At 41.2% G+C, this 20,703-nt stretch overlaps 1 protein-coding gene across 3 annotated transcripts in view; it reads left to right on the top strand.

The window, feature by feature from the left end:
• fam168a.L (family with sequence similarity 168 member A L homeolog) overlaps positions 1-20,703 on the top strand; it is a 60,672-nt gene that overhangs the window by 18,493 nt on the left and 21,476 nt on the right. For all 3 annotated transcript variants that reach the window (NM_001094663.1, XM_018245218.2, XM_041581046.1), the window contains 1 exon segment: positions 15,034-15,122. In NM_001094663.1, the coding sequence (NP_001088132.1) occupies positions 15,053-15,122 (70 nt within the window). In that variant the 5' untranslated portion in view covers positions 15,034-15,052.

Here is a 20,703-nt window from a genome sequence, read left to right as displayed (position 1 = left end):
TTATATAAACTATAGTAGTACTTATCTGTTATCTACTGTGTATCCTGTGCTTGAATGGCTGCCCCCATGGCTACACAGCAGCTTGTTTATATAATCTACAACGAAGTGTCTGAAATTTTTTTTCACCAAGTGGATCCCCATAGCCCCTGTAGTGAATAACTGAGAGTTAGATGAGGTGCAGGTATAAAGTGAGCACGATACAGCCTGTAAGATGCTTTTTGCTGCAGTATCCTTGAATGCCCTGTGCAGTTGGAACAGCTTGCTGTCTTTGCTCATTGCCAGCAGCCGCATACCTTAAAGGATCAGTAACATAATTTTTTTTAAAAAAAATTTGTTTTGTACATAACGAAAAAAACACCAAGACACATTTAAATTTAAGTTCGCAGAGTTTTTATTAAGAAATAACTTACTGATACTCCGATTGCTCTCCTCTTCAGAAAAGGCAACAGGGTGACGATCCATCGTGCGGTGCTCGATTTCTCCTCCCTGGCTATCTCCTATAGAAAAAAGAAAGACTTACACTCACACACCCTGGCCGTCCAGACTTCAGCGACTCCCAGGTGCTCGATGCTAGAGGGAATGGGCAACCTCAGAAACAACGTAGGAACAGGACACACCGGCACAACATGGGTAATTTCAGCAGGTAAAACCTTGCTCGTTTATTGCGGATGCAACGTTTCGGGGCGTGACCCCTTTGCTTGAGAAAGGGGTCACGCCCCGAAACGTTGCATCCGCAATAAACGAGCAAGACTTTACCTGCTGAAATTACCCATGTTGTGCCGGTGTGTCCTGTTCCTATCTCCTATAGAAGGCAGGGGGAAGAAATCGAGCGATGCACGATGGATCATCGTCCTGTCACCTTTTCTGAAGAGGAGCGTAAGCGGAGAATCTGTAAGTTATTTCTTCATAAAGACTGCGAATTTAAAGGGATACTTTCATGGGAAAACATGGTTTTTTTCAAAACACATCAGTTAATAGTTCTCGTCCAGCAGAATTCTGCACTGAAATCCATTTTTCAAAAGAGCAAAACGATTGTTATATTCAGTTTTGAAATCTGACATGGGACTAGACATATTGTCAATTTCCCAGGTGCCTCCAGTCATGTGACTTGATAAACTTCAATCGTTCTTTACTGCTGTACTGCAAGTTGGAGTGATATCACCCCCCCCCAGCAGCCTAACAACAGTGGGAAGGTAAACAGATAACAGCTCCCTGACACAAGATAACAGCTGCCTGGTAGATATAAGTACAGTACTCAATAGTAAAATCCAGGTCCCATTAAGACACATTTAGTTACATTGAGTAGGAGAAACAACAGCCTGCCAGAAAGCAGTTCCATCATAAAGTGCAGGCACAAGTCCCATGACTGGAGCAGCTGGGAAACTGACAAAATGTCTAGCCCCGTGTCAGATTTCAAAATTGAATATAAAAAAATCTGTTTCCTCTTTTGAGAAATGGATTTCAGTGCAGAATTCTGCTGGAGCAGCACTATTACCTTGTGCGTTTTGGAAAAAACATGTTTTTCCTTGACAGTATCCCTTTCGTGTTTTTTTTTTTTCCATTACGTACAAACAACTTTTTTTTTTATGTTGCTGGTCCTTTAAAACGACTGGAGGAAATCTCTTTTTAATCCTTTTACACCAGGTATGTTTGTTGAGACCAGGAATACCAGAAATGGAGCAATTAGCTCCCCTTTTTAAAGGAACAGTTCAGTGTAAAAATTAAAAATAAAAACTGGGTAAATAGGCTGTGCAAAATAAAAAATGTATCTGATGGTGATGTGTGGGCCGGCCGAAAACTGCAGGTTTACCATCGGGTCAGGTTTAAGCCGACTGCTGCACAAAATCTTCGGGTAGTGAGCACTTTCCTCCGAAACGTATAGACTTGCATCCACCCCCGTTCCTCCCCCTTTGCGACGTCACTGCAGGACAGGTCGGGCGCCGGTATATAAATAGATGGGCAACAGCGGGCTGGGCCGGGTGCAGATTGGGAGGGTTGGGTGCGGGTCGAGAAATTCTTGACCTGCACATCATTAGTATTTAATGTATTTAGTTAGCCAAAAATGTATAAAGGCTGGAGTGACTGGATGTGCAACATAATAGCCAGAACACTACTTCCTGCTTTTCAGCTCTCTAACTCTGAGTTAGTCAGTGACTGTAAGGGGGCCCACATGGGACATTACTGTTCAGTGAGTTTGTAATTGATCCTCAACATTCAGCTCAGATTCAAAAGTAACAGTTATGACCCATGTGGCCCCCCCTCAAGTCTCTTATTGGTTACTGCCTGGTAACCAATCAGGAAAGCAAGAGAGCTGAAAAGCAGGAAGTAGTGTTCTGGCTATTATGTTACACATCCAGTCACTCCAGCCTTTATACATTACATTTTTGCCTAACTAACTATATTAGATACATTTTTTATTTTGCACAGCCTGTCTATTTACCCAGTTTTTAATTTCATACCGAACTATTCCTTTAAAGACAGATTTAATATTGCTGTGATGTGTCACAATGCTGTATTAAATGTCCGATATTTGGCTGATTCTGGACCAGATGTCAGACAGAAACTTGAGGACAACTTGGCTCTGTTTATTGGCCTTTGTATAGGATACTTATGCAGATGAACCAGACTGTGGTATAGAAAAGAAAATGAGCCTTGAAGATAAAGAGCAATTGATTCTCTTAGTGAGAGAGAGACTCTGATTGTGTTCAAACATGTCAATAAGTCTGCCATAAAGCAAGAGTGTTGTGTCAGAAAGGAAGCAGTTACATGTGTGTCAGAAAAATACATCCCCCCACTCGGCAAGACTGTACAGGTATCGAATCCAATATCTGGAAACCCGTTATCAAGAAAGCTCAGAATTAAAGGGGTGCTTTACCTTTGTTAACTTTAAGCATGTTGTAGAATGACCACTTGTAAGAAATGTTTCAATTGCCCTTCATTTTGTATTTTTTTTTTTCCCATAGTTTTTGAGTTATTTGCCTACTTCTTCTGACTTTCTTATTATTAAATGGCCCATTCTAAGCAACTTTTCCATTGGTCTTCATTATTTATTTCTTATAGTTATTTAAATTATTTTCTTTCTTCTGACTCTTTCCAGCTTTCAAATCACTGACCCCCATCCAAAAACAATTGCTCTGTAAGGCTTCAAATGTATTGTTATTGTTACTTTTTATTACTCATCTTTCTAATCAGGCCTCTCCTATTCATATTCCAGTCTCTTATTCAAATCAGTGCATGGTTGCTAGGGGCATTTGGACCCTAGCAACCAGATGGCTGGAATTGCAATCTGGAGAGCTGCTGAATAAAAAGCTAAATAACTCAAAAACCACAAATAATAAAAAATTGAAACCAGTTGCAAAGTGTCTCGGATTAGAAATCTCTATATTGATAAAACGGTAGAAATAATTAATCCTTATTGGAGGCAAAACCAGCCTATTGTTTACATGATTTTCTAGTAGACTTTAGCTATGAAGATCCAAATTACGGAAAGATCCCTTATCCTTGAGCATTGTGGGTAACAGATCCCATACCGGTACTTTTAAGGAGTGAAATTAATACGTTTTTTGTGTTTTCAAATAAATATAAGACAATCAATATCTAGGCTGTTGTATTTATTTAGCCAGTATTACTTATATTACTTTGGTTCGGACAATCCATTAAGGAGATGGCATGTACAGAGAATCTTGTGGAAGGAATATAATTGCAGTTGGTATTCAGTGCTTGAAACCAGGCCTATTTTTTATGTCTTATAACAAAGAGAGACCTTCAGGCAACAAGCTGGGAATGCCGCACTCTTATGTCTGGGGGGGGGGGTCTTATTTGGCTGCCGGCACTGACCAACATTGTTGTCACTTTGAAGTGGTTCAGCTTGAACAGAGCGTTTCTAAACTCTGGATTTAACCAGAGATGTGAATGAGAGCTTGTGAGGGTGAATCCACAGATGGTATCTGGCACAAATCTGCCGTTACTTCCTTGATGTGAAACTTGGCAGAAGCAGGATTTAAATTAATTTATGATGGGAGTGTCATAAATGGAGTGTTCAGTTTCACTATCTGTATAACAGAGCATTCTGTCCCAGTGGCTGCACAGATCCTATCTGATCCCCATTGTAAGCAGCAGTCCTGTCCTGCTTTATGGCAGCTGAGATTCTAGCTAGCTGTATAACAGAACATTCTGTCCCAGTGGCTGCACAGATCCTATCTGATCCCCATTGTAAGCAGCAGCCCTGTCCTGCTTTATGGCAGATGAAATTCTAGCTATCTGTATAACAGAACATTCTGTCCCAGTGGCTGCACAGATCCTATCTGATCCCCATTGTAAGCAGCAGTCCTGTCCTGCTTTATGGCAGCTGAGATTCTAGCTATCTGTATAACAGAGCATTCTGTCCCAGTGGCTGCACAGATCCTATCTGATCCCCATTGTAAGCAGCAGTCCTGTCCTGCTTTATGGCAGCTGAGATTCTAGCTATCTGTATAACAGAACATTCTGTCCCAGTGGCTACACAGATCCTATCTGATCCCCATTGTAAGCAGCAGTCCTGTCCTGCTTTATGGCAGCTGAGATTCTAGCTATTTGTGTAACAGAGCATTCTGTCCCAGTGGCTGCACAGATCCTATCTGATCCCCATTGTAAGCAGCAGTCCTGTCCTGCTTTATGGCAGCTGAGATTCTAGCTAGCTGTATAACAGAACATTCTGTCCCAGTGGCTGCACAGATCCTATCTGATCCCCATTGTAAGCAGCAGCCCTGTCCTGCTTTATGGCAGCTGAGATTCTAGCTATCTGTATAACAGAACATTCTGTCCCAGTGGCTGCACAGATCCTATCTGATCCCCATTGTAAGCAGCAGTCCTGTCCTGCTTTATGGCAGCTGAGATTCTAGCTATCTGTATAACAGAGCATTCTGTCCCAGCGGCTGCACAGATCCTATCTGATCCCCATTGTAAGCAGCAGTCCTGTCCTGCTTTATGGCAGCTGAGATTCTAGCTATCTGTATAACAGAGCATTCTGTCCCAGCGGCTGCACAGATCTAAATGATGAATAGTTGAGTTGAAAGGGACTTTAACTCAATATGACACCTCCTCCCATATGTTTAAATGCAAAGATACAGTTAAAAGGAATGCTCTGGGCACACACTAAGCTACACCCTTATACTGTAAGCTATACCTTCATACTGTACTGTCTGAAGGAAACAATATGGCAACTCCTCCCGTAAGTATAAATACAAATATACAGAGAGAGAATGTTCTGGGCAAACAATGAGCTGTACTCTCATAGAAGTGGTGTTTTAGTGTGAAAGCACCTGTGCTGTGATTAATGGCACTACCTTGTTCTTGTCATTCATCGTGAATAACCTGTCTGCTTTAGTTTCCCTTGTAACTGATGCCTGAACATCCATTCCAACATCCATTTTGTTCTATGCCTCCAGCTGTGCTGGTGCTCACAAGTGCCGAGTACGGCCAATTTCCTAGGAAATAGAATCTACATTCCCCAAAAGCCTGGATCAGGACAACTGTCTCTTTAAAGGAGAAGTCAACCCCTACGTGCAAAAATTCCCCCCTTCCCCTGTGTAGGCCCCCCTCCCTATGTACCCCTCCGTGCCGGCCTCTCCAGCGGAGTTCACAGCAGCCATCTTCTCCCGAGCGCACTTCTTCCTGGATTCAGCGGTGTTTGGTGGCGCATGCGCAGTAGGAGGGATTTGCCGGTGCGGATCTACTGCGCTTGCGCCGAAAGTCAGTGTTTCCAACCCACCCCTCCAATTATCTGACATTGATATAATTTATTCATAGGACGTTTGCTATCATTTAAAATGATAAACTGTTTAAAAATGGCCTTTTTGTTTAGTGCATTTGAGTACTCCAGAAGGAACCAAAATTCTATCATCCCATTCCATATTGTGGCACTTCCCAAAAAACTATTTCTTTATTACTATTATTCTACTATTTCCTAGTAGTTTCGAGGGATGCATGGAATCCAGAATTTTGGCCAGATCATAAGCCAAATACAACAATTTAGACTTCTTTCATATTTTAATGCCTAATTATGAGATGACTGTGTCTAGTAGCAGCACCACCTACAATTAGCTGTGCGTGTAAAGTGTGAGTAGTGTTCCCTGAACACCTATATTTACCATAGCCTTCACATACTTTCACCTATAAATATGAAATCTCCTTCATATACCAAAGGGTCCATGGGAAGCTCCACTAAGGCCAGTGAAAGTGATCTGATCTCAAAGGTACCAATTTGTTTATGGGAGCAGCTGGGTCTATTCTCCTACCTTCTTGGTTCCCAAAGCAAATCAAAACTAAAGTAGATCTGAAGTATCTTAACAAATATATTGGCAAAAAAAAATCAAAATGTTATTCATCTGGCCATCAACATTGTCCCATCTTCCCAATGATTCATTGCACTTTACATATGTTACCAAAATTTGGTTTGACGGCCTTCATGGGTTCTTTGGGTGTTGAACACTTGGGGGTTATTTACTAAAACACAAATCTCTGTTTTTTATGAAAACAAAGTCGACCAAACTCCCTTCCAGAAATTGAATACATTTATCGATAATATTTCTCGAAAAAGTTGAAGTGACCAAGCGAGCATCAATTCATATTGTATGACTGACACTCGACTTTATGGAATTTTCGCGGTGAAAACTCAAATTTTTCGGGTTAATGGACAAAACCCCCAACTTTATTGGATTGTCCAGCTCAGATCACAATGTCAAAAAAAAAAAAAAAACTTCATTGACATCTGCTGTTGACTTTTCTACATGACCCGACAGGCTTGAGTGTTTTTGGATTCAGATTTTTAGCAGCTTTGGGGTATGATAAATGTCTAATAATGCAAAAATATTTTTCCACAACAACCTCGACCAAAGAAAAATTAAAGTTAAAGAAATGGGCACCCTTCTACAGTTTGCTCCAAGAATTTTGACAAAAGTCTCTATAGTAGTGGTTGTTTATCCAGGAGCAAGTTGCAGTGATCCCTACTAAACATTGCCCATTTCTCCTTCCGTCTTTTTCGAGTTTTGAGTCAATTCTTGTTAAAATGCTGGGATCCTGTAATGATGGTTACCCTGAACCTTCTGCAATGACCCCATGCCTGTTGGGTGCCTTGCCTGTTGGGTGCCTTCATTGTTATTGTGCCTGCTTCAGTTTTTATGGTCCCAGAGCTACTCTAGTGACATTAAAGTTAAACTGATGTTGCGTTCATGTGATTATATTATAAAACAGCAGCCAGACAATATTTCTTATACTGTAGAACCTTGATTTAATGTTTCCCAGGGGGCTTGTCAAAATGGCGTTCCAGGAAAACGTAAAATCAGGGGATGTAGAATTTGAGTTCTACCGTACGAAGGTAATGGCACATGGGATGTTTGTTGTCAGAGATAAATCACAAAGCGTCCCCTGGTTGGAAAGCGCTGGTGGGGAAACGTATCTACCGGTATTCATGTATCTACAGAAAACATGTTCTTACTAGCAAAATGGGCAAACGTTGCCGAGAGATGCTAAGTGATGTAGGAGCTGCAGTAACTATATGGCCCCTGGCATAGTAGGAGGGATCTGTGCTTTGACTTTCTTTTGGGTCTCCAGTGATTTTTCAACCTATTTATATTATGTGCGTAATTGGGTTTGTACCAGGGAATTGAAGTGAAGCATGGTAGGACAATGTAAGAGGAGCTTATATAGCAGTAAATTTCAATCCAAATGGTCTACATACGGTCCTTCTCTTGACATCAATAGGATAATGAAGTCCTGGTCCCATATCTACTCTCTCTTGCTCCCAGTGACTTGTAGTGTTTCCCGCTAAAGGACAAGGGAGTTGGACTATTGATGCAGAACATTATAACGGATTTGAAAATTGGGCAGCCTAAATGAAATCCTAATAGAATCATAATAGGTGGGAATGCATCTTAGATCAAATATGGCAGCCATGTAATGCTTGTGTTTTTTTTTAATTATAGGTTTGAAGTCCAGGTTATTTATTTATAATTAGATTCTGGCAAGGCTCAATATAGCATGGGGAAAGGGCACAGCCATTCTGTAAAGAAGGGGGCTTTTGCCCAAGTACCTGCACAAGTAGTGGCCGATAGCCCTATGCCTGGGTCCTTAAAGGGATACTGTCATGGGAAAAAATTTTTTTTCAAAATGAATCAGTTAATAGTGCTGCTCCAGCAGAATTGTGCATTGAAATCCATTTCTCATTTTTTATATTCAATTTTAAAATCTGACATGGGGCTAGACATTTTGTCAATTTCCCAGCTGCCCCCAGTCATGTGACTTGTGCCTGCACTTTAGGAGAGAAATGCTTTCTGACAGGCTGCTGTTTTTCCTTCTCAATGTAACTGAATGTGTCTCAGTGGGACATGGGATTTTACTATTGAGTGTTGTTCTTAGATCTACCAGGCAGCTGTTATCTTGTGTTAGGGAGCGGTTATCTGGTTACCTTCCCATTGTTCTTTTGTTTGGCTGCTGGGAGGAAAAAGGGAGGGGGTGATATCACTCCAACTTGCAGTACAGCAGTAAAGAGTGATTGAGGTTTATCAGAGCACAAGTCACATGACTTGGGGCAGCTGGGAAATTGACAAAATGTCTAGCCCCATGTCAGATTTCAAAATTGAATATAAAAAAAATCTGTTTGCTCTTTTGAGAAATGGATTTCAGTGCAGAATTCTGCTGGAGCAGCACTATTAACTGATTCATTTTGAAAAAACATTTTTTTCCCATGACAGTATCCCTTTAAGCAGGATAAAGGTTTTGCAACATGGACTCATGAATAGTTGGGACTGTAAGGAACCCTCTAACCAAAAGACAAAGGGCTGCTAATTGGAAAAAGCTGCATTGCAACCCCTATGCTCAGATTCTGAATAATATGCCCTAGTATGGCCTTTACTTTCCCAAAAATGTTAGGTGCTATCTTGCCCCTGTCTCTTGTTGTTGGTTGGAAATAGCAGCCCATGGGAGATAAACAGCCACCTGGGCCCTGCTGATACCCCATAGTGTTACACTATAAGGGGGCTATTTATCAAAGGGTCCAGTTTTTTTTATACCTCGAATGAACACTCAACTGGAATGGTTTCTAATTTAAGAAAAAACTTGAATCATCGAGTTCGAATCCGCAAGATTTCTATGGTTTACGACATGGGTCGTGATCCCTAGCTCTACCTTATGGTAGACATGAGAATAGCAACAAAGCAGGGAACTCCTTTAGCAAATGTGGCTGATAGCTGTTAATATGGTTACCATCCCATTATTCTGTTGAAAGGTTGCTTGGGAAGGAAGGGAGGGGGTTGATATCCCCTCCAATTTGCTGGGCTGCAGTGAAGAGTAACTGAAGTTTGAAGTCACATGACCTGAGAGCTCGTGGTAAACTAACAATATGTCTGATTTCAAAATCTAATAAATAAATAAAAAATCTGTTTGCCCCTTTAAAAAAAGGATTTCAGTGCAGAATTCTGCTGGAGCAGCGCTAATAACTGGTGCGTTTTTGAAAAAAAAACATGTTTTCCCACGATCGTATCCCCTTAACAACCAGAAAACTCAAATTGATTTGCTGGAATTGAAAGAGTTTTCAGGCCAACCCCTCTGAAAAAAACTGGAATATCATGAAGGCTATTAACAACTTCAAATGATTCAAGGGATCTCTGCCATTGACTCCTACATGACCTCGACAGGTTTAGATGGTGTCTTTTCGATTTGGAGTTATTTCCAGAGTTGGGGTATAATAAATCTCAAAAATTAGTTTTTTGGGAAAAAAAACCCCTCAACTCTATTTTTGACTCAAAAATAACCCTGAAAAGTCAAATTTTTCGTGGCCACGTGCTCCTTGTTCTTGTAGGGAGCTATAGGTTATTATTTGGAGAAAAGTGGCCTCTTCCAGAGATGATCATTGACATGATTTATTACTAGCCTATTATACAAGTACTAGTCTGGTATAAATAGAACTACAATAGAGGTGATGCTTAGTGACCTGTCTCCTTGGCTATAATCCATCTGCTTCAGTTGTGACTTTGAGAGATGCTGCGCCTGAGCTGAATACATATTCCCCTGTATAATGCAGCCCAGAAATCCCTGGAAGGATTGTTTCCACAATATGTTTTAGTCTGCCCTTCAACTCTGACTCTTTATTTTATAGTACAGGTATGGGATCCAATCTGCAGAAACCCATTATCCAGAAAGGCCATCTCCCACATACTCCATTTTATCTAAATAATCAAAGTTTTTAAAAATGATTTAATTTTTCTGTGTAATAATAAAACAGTAGCTTGTACTTGATCCCAACTAAGATATAATTAATCCTTATTGGAGGCAAAACCAGCCTATTGGCTTTATTTATTTTTATATGATTTTCTAGTAGACTTAAAGGAGAAGGAAAGGTTAAAAATAAGTAAGCCTTATCAGAAAGGTCCATCTAAATATACCAGTAAACCCCCAAAGTAGTGCTGCTCTGAGTCCCCTGTCAAAAGAAACACTGCATTTCTTTCCTTCTATTGTGTACTCATGGGCTTCTGTATCAGACTTCCTGCCTTCAGCTTAAATCTCATTGCCCTGGGCAAGAGCATGCTCAGTTTGCTCCTCTCCCCCCACCCCTCCCTTCTCTACTGTAATCTGAGCCCAGAGCAGGGAGAGACTCAGGCAGGAAGTGATGTCACACCATGTTAATACTGCAGCTCCTATTCTAAACAAACAGAGAGTTTCTAGAGCTTTTTACTCAGGTATGGTAAAACATTCTACAGAATAAATATAGCATTCTAGCTTGCACTATTGCAGCTAATCTATTGGCAATAAAATGCCTCCATAGCTTTCCTTCTCCTTTAAGGTATGGAGATCCAAATTACAGAAAGTTCCATTATCCGGAAAACCCTAGGTCCCGAACATTCTGGGTAACATCCTTTGGTAATTCTAAACCAAAATCATTTACACTTCATAAAACGAAAACTATTGGAAAACCTAAAAGATCTTTGGATATATAGTCATATGAACAAGTTTGGGAAACCCTCTCATAATAATTTACTCCACTTTTAGGAACATCTGAGTACTGGGGTGTTTTCTGAACAAAGGTTTTTAGTGAAGCAGTATTCAGTTGTATGTAATTAAATCAAATGTGAAAAACTGGCTGTGCAAAAATTAATAATGTTATTTTGCTAATTTGAATGCATGTTGATTACTGGCAACACCAAATTGGTTGGATTAGCTCGTTAAGCCTTGAAGGTGTATCCAGGTGTGTCCAATTATGAGAAAATGTATTTAAGATGACCAATTGCAAGTTGTGCTTCTGTTTGACTCTCCTCTGAAGAGTGACAGCATGGGATCCTCAAAGCAACTCTCAAAAGATCTGAAAACAAAGATTGTTCAGTATCATGGTTTAGGGGAAGGCTACAAAAAGCATCTCAGAGGTTTAAACTGTCAGTTTCAACTGTAAGGAATGTAATGAGGAAATGGAAGGCCACAGGCACAGTTGCTGTAAAACCCAGGTCTGACAGGCCAAGAAAAATACAGGAGCGGCATATGCGGAGGATTGTGAGAATGTTACAGACAAGCCAAAGATCATCTCCAAAGACCTGCAAGAACATCTTGCTGCAGATACAGGTGTATCTGTACATCGTTCTACAATTCAGCACAATTTGCACAAAGAACATGTGTATGGCAGGGGGATGAGAAGCCCTTTCTGCACTCACACAAACACAGTCGCTTGTTGTATGGAAAAGATCATTTAGACAAGTCACAGTCATTTTGGAACAAAGTGCTTTGGACTGATGACACAAAAAGTTATTTGGTCATAACAATAAGCACTTTGCATGGCGGAAGAAGAACATCACATTCCAAGAAAAACACCTGCTACCGACTGTCACATTTGGTGGAGGTCCCATCATGCTGTGGGGCTGTGGGGCTAGTTCAGGGACTACTGGGGCCCTTGTTAAAGTCGAGGGTCGGATGAATTCAACCCAATATGAACAAATTCTTCAGGATAATGTTCAAGCATCAGTCACAAAGTTGAACTTCCGCTGCAGGGGTTGGATATTCCAACAAGACAATGACCCTAAACTCACTTGGAAATCTACAAAGACATTTATGCAGAAGGACAAGTACAATATTCTGGAGTCCCCCGACTTGAATATCATGGAAAATCTATGGGATGATTTGAAGCAGACTGTCCATGCTCGGCAGCCATCAAATTTAACTGAACTGGAGAGAATCTGTATGGACCAATGGTCACAAATAGCCACATCCAGAATCCAGACACTCATCAAAGGCTATAGGAGGCGTCTAGAGGCTGTTACATTTGTAACTAAGTATTGATGTAATATCTCTGTTGGGGTGCCCAAATTTATGCACCTGTCTAAATTTATGATGCATATTTTCTGTTAATCCAATAAACTTTATGTCACTGCTGAAATACTACTGTTTCCATAAGGCATGTTATATATTATAAGGAAGTTGCTACTTTGAAAGCTCAGCAAATGATGAACAAATCTCCAAAAAATTAAGAGGGTTCCCTAACTTTTTCATATAACCGTAGCTGTAGAATAGCTGCTAACTGAAGTATTGTTCTTAGAAACAAAATTGCTTCCACCATATCCTCCTTCATAGAGGCTCTTAAAGGGGTAGTTCTCATTTATATTAATTATTGACATGGTGTAGAGCAGTGATCCCCCAACCAGTAGCTCATGAGCAACATGTTGCTCCCCAACCCCTTGGATGTTGCTCTCAGTGGCCTCAAAGCAGGGGCTTATTTTTGAATTCCAGGCTTGAAAGCAAGTTTTGGTTGTATAAAAAAACAGGTGTCCTACCAAACAGAGGCTCCTGTAGGCTGCCAGTCCACATAGGGGCTACCAATAGTCAATCACAGCCCTTACTTGGCACTAACCAGGAACATTTTTCATGTTTGTCTTGCTCCCCAACTCTTTTTACATCTGAATGTTACTCACTGGTGGAAAAAGGTTGGGGACCCTTGGTGTAGAGAAACAATTGTGTATTGTGAAACAATTTGCAATTTGTTTTCATTTTTTATTATTTGTGGTGTTTGTTATTTAGCTTTCTATTCAGCAGCTCTCCAGTTTGTAAATTCAACAATTCAGTTGCTAGGGTCCAAATTACCCTAGCAACCATGCATTGATATGAATAAAAGACTGGAATATGAAAAGGAGAGGCTTACATAGAATGATGAGTAATACAAAGTAGCAAAAACTATAAATTTGTAGCCTTACAGAGCATTTGTTTTTAGATGGGGTCAGTGACCCCTTTTTAAAAGCTGAAAAGAGTCAAAAGAAGAAGGCAAATAATTCAAAAACTATAAACAATAATGACCAGTTGAAAAGTTGCTCAGAATTAGACATTCTGTAGCATAAGTTAAATGTCATTTCATTATTTTTAGTGCTTGTATTTAAAGTTATTAGGAGTGGGTACATCTTTGCCACTCTGACTCCACATACCCAAAATTGCTTCCGACTCCACGGCTCTGCTGATGTCTCAGTATAACATGGCTCAACTTCCATCCTTTTTATTACAAGAGGCATAAAAAGATTTGTATGGAAGAGTGACTTTATTGTGCTATAAATGCCCTATAAAACATGGACTCCAGTGCTCCATCTAATTTCTCTTTAGTCTTCCCCTTGCCAGCAAAAAATGTGATTTAAGTGCGGCCACGTGATTTCAATCAGTGAAACCTGTCTGTCAGCCTAATGCCAACCCCTTCTGTGGCAGTTTTTAGCTGACATTTTAATACATAAGGAATTGTGACCAAAAAGTGGACAATTTTATTCCCCTGTGTGTTCTCTAATTTGCATATGTAAATGAGGGTTCCCTTTTTCAGTTTTAATTTAGATCTTCTATAATAATCCAATCCCTGAGGCTTCCCCTGCATTGCTGCACATGAACTAAAGGGGAAGCTAAATCATACATGACCCCTGCCCGTGGTACAGAGCTTTGTGGCTCCCAGTTTCACTGGCAATGATTCTGACTTTGGGAGAAAGAAACTGTGATTTGTTCAGAGATTAAATCAAAACTATTTCTCTTGTAGAAATGAGAACTGGGATTTCTGCAGTGGTCACATCTGATGCCCCCCAGCCCTCTGCTCCTTTTCTCTTCTTGGCTGGCAAACCGATCTGCAATAGGAAATGTGATTACAAATTGATTTTCTCCCTATTCAGCGCTGCCTTTGTCAAGTCTCTTGCAACAAAACAATAAAGTATCTCGGCAGCTTCCAGACCGGCAATTAATTAATGTTTAACTGTGTGTATGCTGAACTAAGCTGGCAGCCTTGATCTGCCGTTGTTTATATAGTGCCAACTAGAGTCTTGCAGTGGGTCGAGTACCTGCGGGTTATCCTCCGAAAAAGCAGGCACCCTATGGAATGAGGGGAGGATTTTCAGGTGCGGGTATAGATGCAGGTCGGGTTGCGGGTCTCATCTGAATTTCTATATTTTACACCTTTTAAAGTTTTACAAAACTTGTTTCTGTCCCCACCCACTTCTGGGTTTGCAGCACCATCTGTTTGTGTTTGATGGTGGTCAGCGGGTTGCGGGTCGGGTGGTGGATAAGGCAGTTGTGGTTCTGGGTAGCGGATCAAAGTGGGTAAATATGCGGTTTGGGCCACAGGCAGGGTCGGACTGGTGGGGCCCGGGGCACACCGGACTACTGTCAGGGCCCCCCCAGCCCCCCCCCCCTGCTGTGACGCGCCTGTGTGATGGCGCTTCTGCCTGACGCCACCGCTCAGCGCGCCTGTGTGAATGCCGCCATGCGCAGATGGCGCTACTTTGGAAGGACCTACGGTCCGTAGTTGGATCCGTGCCAACATGTTCTGCAGATTGAGTAAAATCATTCAGTCCATGCACCACAGGAGCTTGCAATCATATTCACTACCACAGTCACACACTAGGGGCAATAGCATTTTTTTTGGGGGGGGTCAATGAGAAGAAATTGGCATATTTTGCAAATCATGGGGTTACTATACTGTATATTTAATAAATATTTCTGTTCACTTACTTGGCATTTCTATTAAATATTTCACAAATGTCTTTTTTTTTTTTCCTGCAGAGATCACTCGTCTTCCACAATGAATCCTGTGTACAGCCCTGTGCAACCAGGGGCTCCTTATGGCAACCCGAAAAATATGGCCTACGCAGGTATGGATCCTATGATTTTATTTCAACCTATATAATAAACTGTCAAATGTTCTTATTTATAAACAAATACAGGCATGGGACCTGTTATCCATAATGCTTGGGACCTGGGGTTTTTCGCATAATGGATCTTTCCGTAATTTGGATCTTCATACCTTAAAGCTGGCCATAGACGCAAAGATCCGATCGTACGAATCCTTGAATGATCGGACTTCCCCATCCCTCGACCTGCCACTAACCATTCCTATCAAATAAAGTAGAAAAGAACAGATGAGCCGATGTCCTGCCCCTGACGGCAATCATATGGTAACTATGTCCGACAAAGCTAGTGACAGTCTCCCTCTGAAAATCGTACGATCGGCAATACATGCAGAGAAATTAATTAGGGATGCACCAAATCCAGTTTTCGGCCTTTTCTACCAGGATTCGGATTCGAAAATTGTGTGTGGCTGAACCGAATCTGAATCCTAATAACATATGTAAATTAGGTGTGGGAAAGGGAAATCACGTGACTTTTCGTCTCAAAACAAGGAGTTAAAACATTCTTTTTCCACTTTTTCTTTTCCCGCCTCTAGTTTGCATATGCGGATTCGGTTCAGTATATGGCTGAATCTTTCACGAAGGATTAGGCCGAATCCCAAATAGGGGTTTTGGTGCATCCCCATTAATTATATCTTAGTTGGGATCAAGTACAAGCTACGGTTTTGTTATTAGAGAGAAAAAGGAAATAATTTTTTAAAATTTTGATTATTTGATTATATAATCTATGGGAGACGGCCTTTCCGTAATTCTGAGCTTTTTGAATTATGGTTTTCCGTATAATGAAGTCCATACCTGTACTGTGATACTAAATATCGGCCCCCTCAATGGAACCTGTTTTTTTTTTCTTTCTTTCTTTTTTTTTTTTGGCTTACCTTGGCCTTTAAAACACTTATTAAAACACTTATAAATGCACATGACACATGTCTGATTAATCAGATATTGTCGGCCAGATCTCGATCGGATGGGACAAAAAATCCCGTCAGATCGCGGCCGCATCTGTTCGTTGATGCGGTCCCGTGATCCGACCCCCCGTTCCCATGCGTTGGCATCCGATCATTGGGCCCTAGGGCCCACGATCAGATCAGCCCGATATTGCCCACCTCAAGGTGTATGGCCACCTTAAGGCTTTGGTTAACATCTGGGCCACTTTAAGCAAACCTGCAGTTAGGTACAGGTATGGGATTTATTATCTCCCATTTTATAAAAATATTTTAAAATGATTTCCTTTTTTTGTGTAATAATAAAACAGTAGCTTGTACTTGATCCCAACTAAGATATAATTAATCCTTATTGGAAGCAAAACCAGACTTTTGGGTTTATTTAATGTTTACATAATTTTCTAGTAGACTTAAAGTATGAAGATCCATGTTACTGAAAGATCCGTTATCCGGAAAGCCCCAGGACCTGAGCATTCTGGACAACAGGTCCCTTACCTGTATATCCTTGTTTATAGAAAAATATAAATATTTGTAATACTGATCCCAATGGGGAAGTCACCATCTTTGTGTTTACCCAATAGCAAGATATTCAAACTCATGGACTTGAGAAATGTACAAAACGACTATTTTGATTGATGTGTGTATGGCCAGGTTGACTATCACAGAGGCTGCAATTCACAACATATCTGCACCACTTGAAGAGTATATCTGTGTTTCCTTCTGATTGCCGTTAGTCTGTCATGTCAGGAATGATCATAAGATCTGATGAATCCCACCTATTCCTTGCTTTTCTGAGTCGATTGGGGATTCAGTACTGTTATACCTCTGTGATTTCTGGTACAGGGGAAGTCTACAGTCATACATATGCTCTAACAATGAAATCTAAGGATACATTTAAAAAGTAATGTGGAGTCTGAATTGTGCTTAGTACAGGGGAATACCTTTGCTGCCACGCCACGAATCTGCCACGAATACCTATGCTGCTACGCATCTGTTCGTTGATGCGGTCCCGAGATCCGACCACCTGTTACCCATCGATATTGCTCACCTCAGGGTGGGCATATCGGGGGGGAACCACTCGTTTAGTGACCTTGCCAAATGAGCTGATCTCTCCGTGTATGGCCACCTTTAGGGACTGTTCCTGCTGAATTGTGCTTAGTACAGGGGAATTCCTATGCTGCCATAGTTTTATGGGATCTCTCTGTACAGACTATGAGCAAACTTAGGGGCTGTTCCTGCTGAATTGTGCTTAGTACAGGGGAATACCTATGGGCTATAGTTTTATGGGATCTCTCTGTACAGACTATGAGCAAACTTAGGGGACTGTTCCTGCTGAATTGTGCTTAGTACAGGGAATACCTATGCTGCCATAGTTTTATGGGATCTCTCTGTACAGACTATGAGCAAACTTAGGGGGCTGTTCCTGCTGAATTGTGCTTAGTACAGGGGAATACATAGAGTGTCTGAATGCTGCTGTTGGATATTGTGCCCCTTGATTTCTCATGTGTACAGCAAAGTACTACCGTATAATATTTCTGCCGTAGCCGTGTCCATTTAGCAATATTAAGTGCCGCTCAGTCTATTCAGTAGTGCCGGGATATTGTTGCCAGTGAATGACACAGCAGTGCAGGAGTTTAGTGTGTGAATGGCAGGGCAATAAAAGCAGCAAGAGTTTTGTACTCAGTATTGTGCCTTTTGTTCCAGGCAATGCAATTATCCAATCTGTTGGTACCATGAGCAGCCCTCCAGCTGCGGGGGTTTGTTGGTATGCAGCCTGATACTATACAGTTTGGCCATGTTCTGCATGTTATTCTTTATGGCTTCCATTCTCATTTACCAATCAATAGACAGAATGGGAGAGCTTTTATCTGGCTGCTTCTATGCTCCTTGTTTACCCTCTTCCTTATTTCTTCTACTATAGAACTGGCCCAAAATGCTAATATCTGCGGCTGGGAATGATTTATTACATGAGTAATAATGAGCTCCCCTTGCTCACAGAGTCCATTCTGTTGGTGAATCGCTGACAGCTCCCCCCATATTTTTAAACACATCTCCACCTATAGAGGCTGTACCCGCTCCCCAGTCCTCGCTCTGTACATACTGATAGTTCAGCTTTGATAGTGGGTGGAATAAAGGGATAAATCCTAGTGTTTCTCCAGTATCTGCAGAGAAAGGTTAGTCCTCAATGCTCCTCCATTAACAAGAGAGCTTTCCCATTGCATTTAGTTGGAATGCCGGGAGGCAAGTGAATCTTTAATTATCTTTCATCCATTAACTATTCCATCACATTAAATCACTAGGCGACATCAGCTGCAAATTAAATTTCCCTTTCCCATGTTGGCCACACGGCACCTATAAAAACATGAACTGAATAAAGGCCAATATAAATACGTGGGCTTATTATACACTGACCTGTCTATAGCTTATATAAAGGACAACCTTCATCCTCATTGGTAAATCTAAACTGGCCAGTGATTACAAGAGAGATTGTTTGTTTCATAGATATTTTCAGGGGGTTTGCCCTGTGCAAGTACAGGTATGGGACCTGTTATGCAGAAGCTCGGGGCTTGCTGTTTTCCACCTTAAGTCTACTAGAAAATCATGTAAACATTTAAAAAACCCAATAGGTTGGTTCAATCTTATTGTTTTTCCCTCCAATAAGATTAATTATGTCTTATTTGGGATCAAGTACAAGTTACTGTTTTATTATTACACAGAAAAAGGAAATCATTTTTAAACATTTAGATTATTTTGATAAAATGGAATCTATGTGAAATGGCCTTTCCCTACTTTGGAACTTTCTGGATAACGGATTTCTTGTGTGCTGACAGGTTCTGGATTCCCTACACTGAGCAGAGTAAGGAATGATATATAGGTGCAGAGCAGTGGTTTCCAACTTATTACATGTAGTCAGTCTGTTATTTCTCTTAGAATAAAGTCATAAATTGAAGTGAACGAAACATTTGAGAAGACCAGGGGCCATAATAATTCTATGGAGGGGCACGTCTACCTTGTGGTTCTCCAATTGGACAGCCCTGGTGTAGAGCAAATGAGATTTCACCATCAGCATAGGAAAGGTTTCTTTATTGTAAGGATAGTCAGTTTATGGGGTTCCTTACGAAGAGTGGAGAAATAAGTGATTAATTGGTGAGGAGGAAAGGAGATATCACCATCAGGATAGGAAGAAGTCTGTTACTGTAAGGACAGTCAGTTTATGGATTTCCCTACCAAGAGAGGGGGAATGAGTGATTCATTGGTGGGGCGGAAAGGAGATCTCACCATCAGCATAGGAAGGGGTTCTTTACTGTAAGGACAGTCAGGTTATTGGATTCCCTACCAAGAGAGGGGGAATGAGTGATTCATTGGTGGGAAGGAAAGGAGATCTCACCATCAGCATAGGAAGGGGTTCTTTACTGTAAGGACAGTCAGGTTATTGGATTCCCTACCAAGAGATGGGAATGAGCGATTCATTGGTGGGAAAGGAAAGTAGATCTCACCATCAGCATAGGAAGGGTTTCTTTACTGTAAGGGCAGTCAGGTTATGGGATTCCCTACCAAGAGAGGGGGGATGAGTGATTCATTGGTGGAGAGGAAAGGAGATCTCACCATCAGCATAGGAAGGGGTTCTTTACTGTAAGGGCAGTCAGGCTATGGGATTCCCTACCAAGAGAGGGGGAATGAGTGATTCATTGGTGGGGAGGAAAGGAGATCTCACCATCAGCATAGGAAGGGGTTATTTACTGTAAGGGCAGTCAGGTTATGGGATTCCCTACCAAGAGAGGGGGAATGAGTGATTCATTGGTGGGAAGTCAAGGAGATTTCACCATCAGCATAGGAAGGGGTTGGTTTGTGTATGAGTGCAGTAGAAGAGAATACTGGTTCTATGTAAGAGTAGCGATTCCTTGTTGGGCATAACAGAATACAAGTGGAAGTCACTGGACATTTTTGGTCAGCTGAGTGAAGGTAAATCCAGTTTATAAGTTCTGTGTAGTGTCCCTTTAGGAATGTGTTATTGGCTAATTGGTTGCCTGAATGACAACAGTCTCACCCTGGTACAAAAGGGATGGAGGGAGAACCCGCAGTATCAGTCCCTGGTAATTGTGAGTGATATAACTTCATTATCCAATTTGTCTGAAACTGCAGAATCTAATGAGGTTTCATGGCCTCTTAATGTAATTTGGGAGTGATTGTGCAGGAGCCGCTCAGTACAAGGGATCGGTTTGGGTTTGGGGCTTGTGTTGCTGCCACTGTAATTACAATGGAGTTTTCCTCCTGTCCCTAAGTGTCACTGATTAATAGATAGAATCTCTCGTATTCATCCTCATTCCTTCCTCTTCATCATCACTGACTGACTCGGGAGATCCACGGAGAAATGGAAAACATGTGCAATATATTCATGAATACAAATATATATATATATGTATATGTGTATGTGTATGTGTATGTGTATGTGTATGTGCCACTCACTATCCCCTGTACTGATTATTAGTGTTGTTCCCAGGCAGGAATGTTGGGATAGAATTGCAGTGTGTGTGAGTGCGCTATATTATGTACTTAGCAGCATGAGTGGGTTCAGGACTGACACATCAGAGTGTTGGGTTGGC

This window comes from Xenopus laevis, chromosome 2L (assembly GCF_017654675.1).
Source record: "Xenopus laevis strain J_2021 chromosome 2L, Xenopus_laevis_v10.1, whole genome shotgun sequence".
Taxonomy (NCBI): domain Eukaryota; kingdom Metazoa; phylum Chordata; class Amphibia; order Anura; family Pipidae; genus Xenopus; species Xenopus laevis.
Note: the sequence above shows the minus strand (reverse complement) of the source record. Positions and strands in the feature narration are given on the sequence as shown.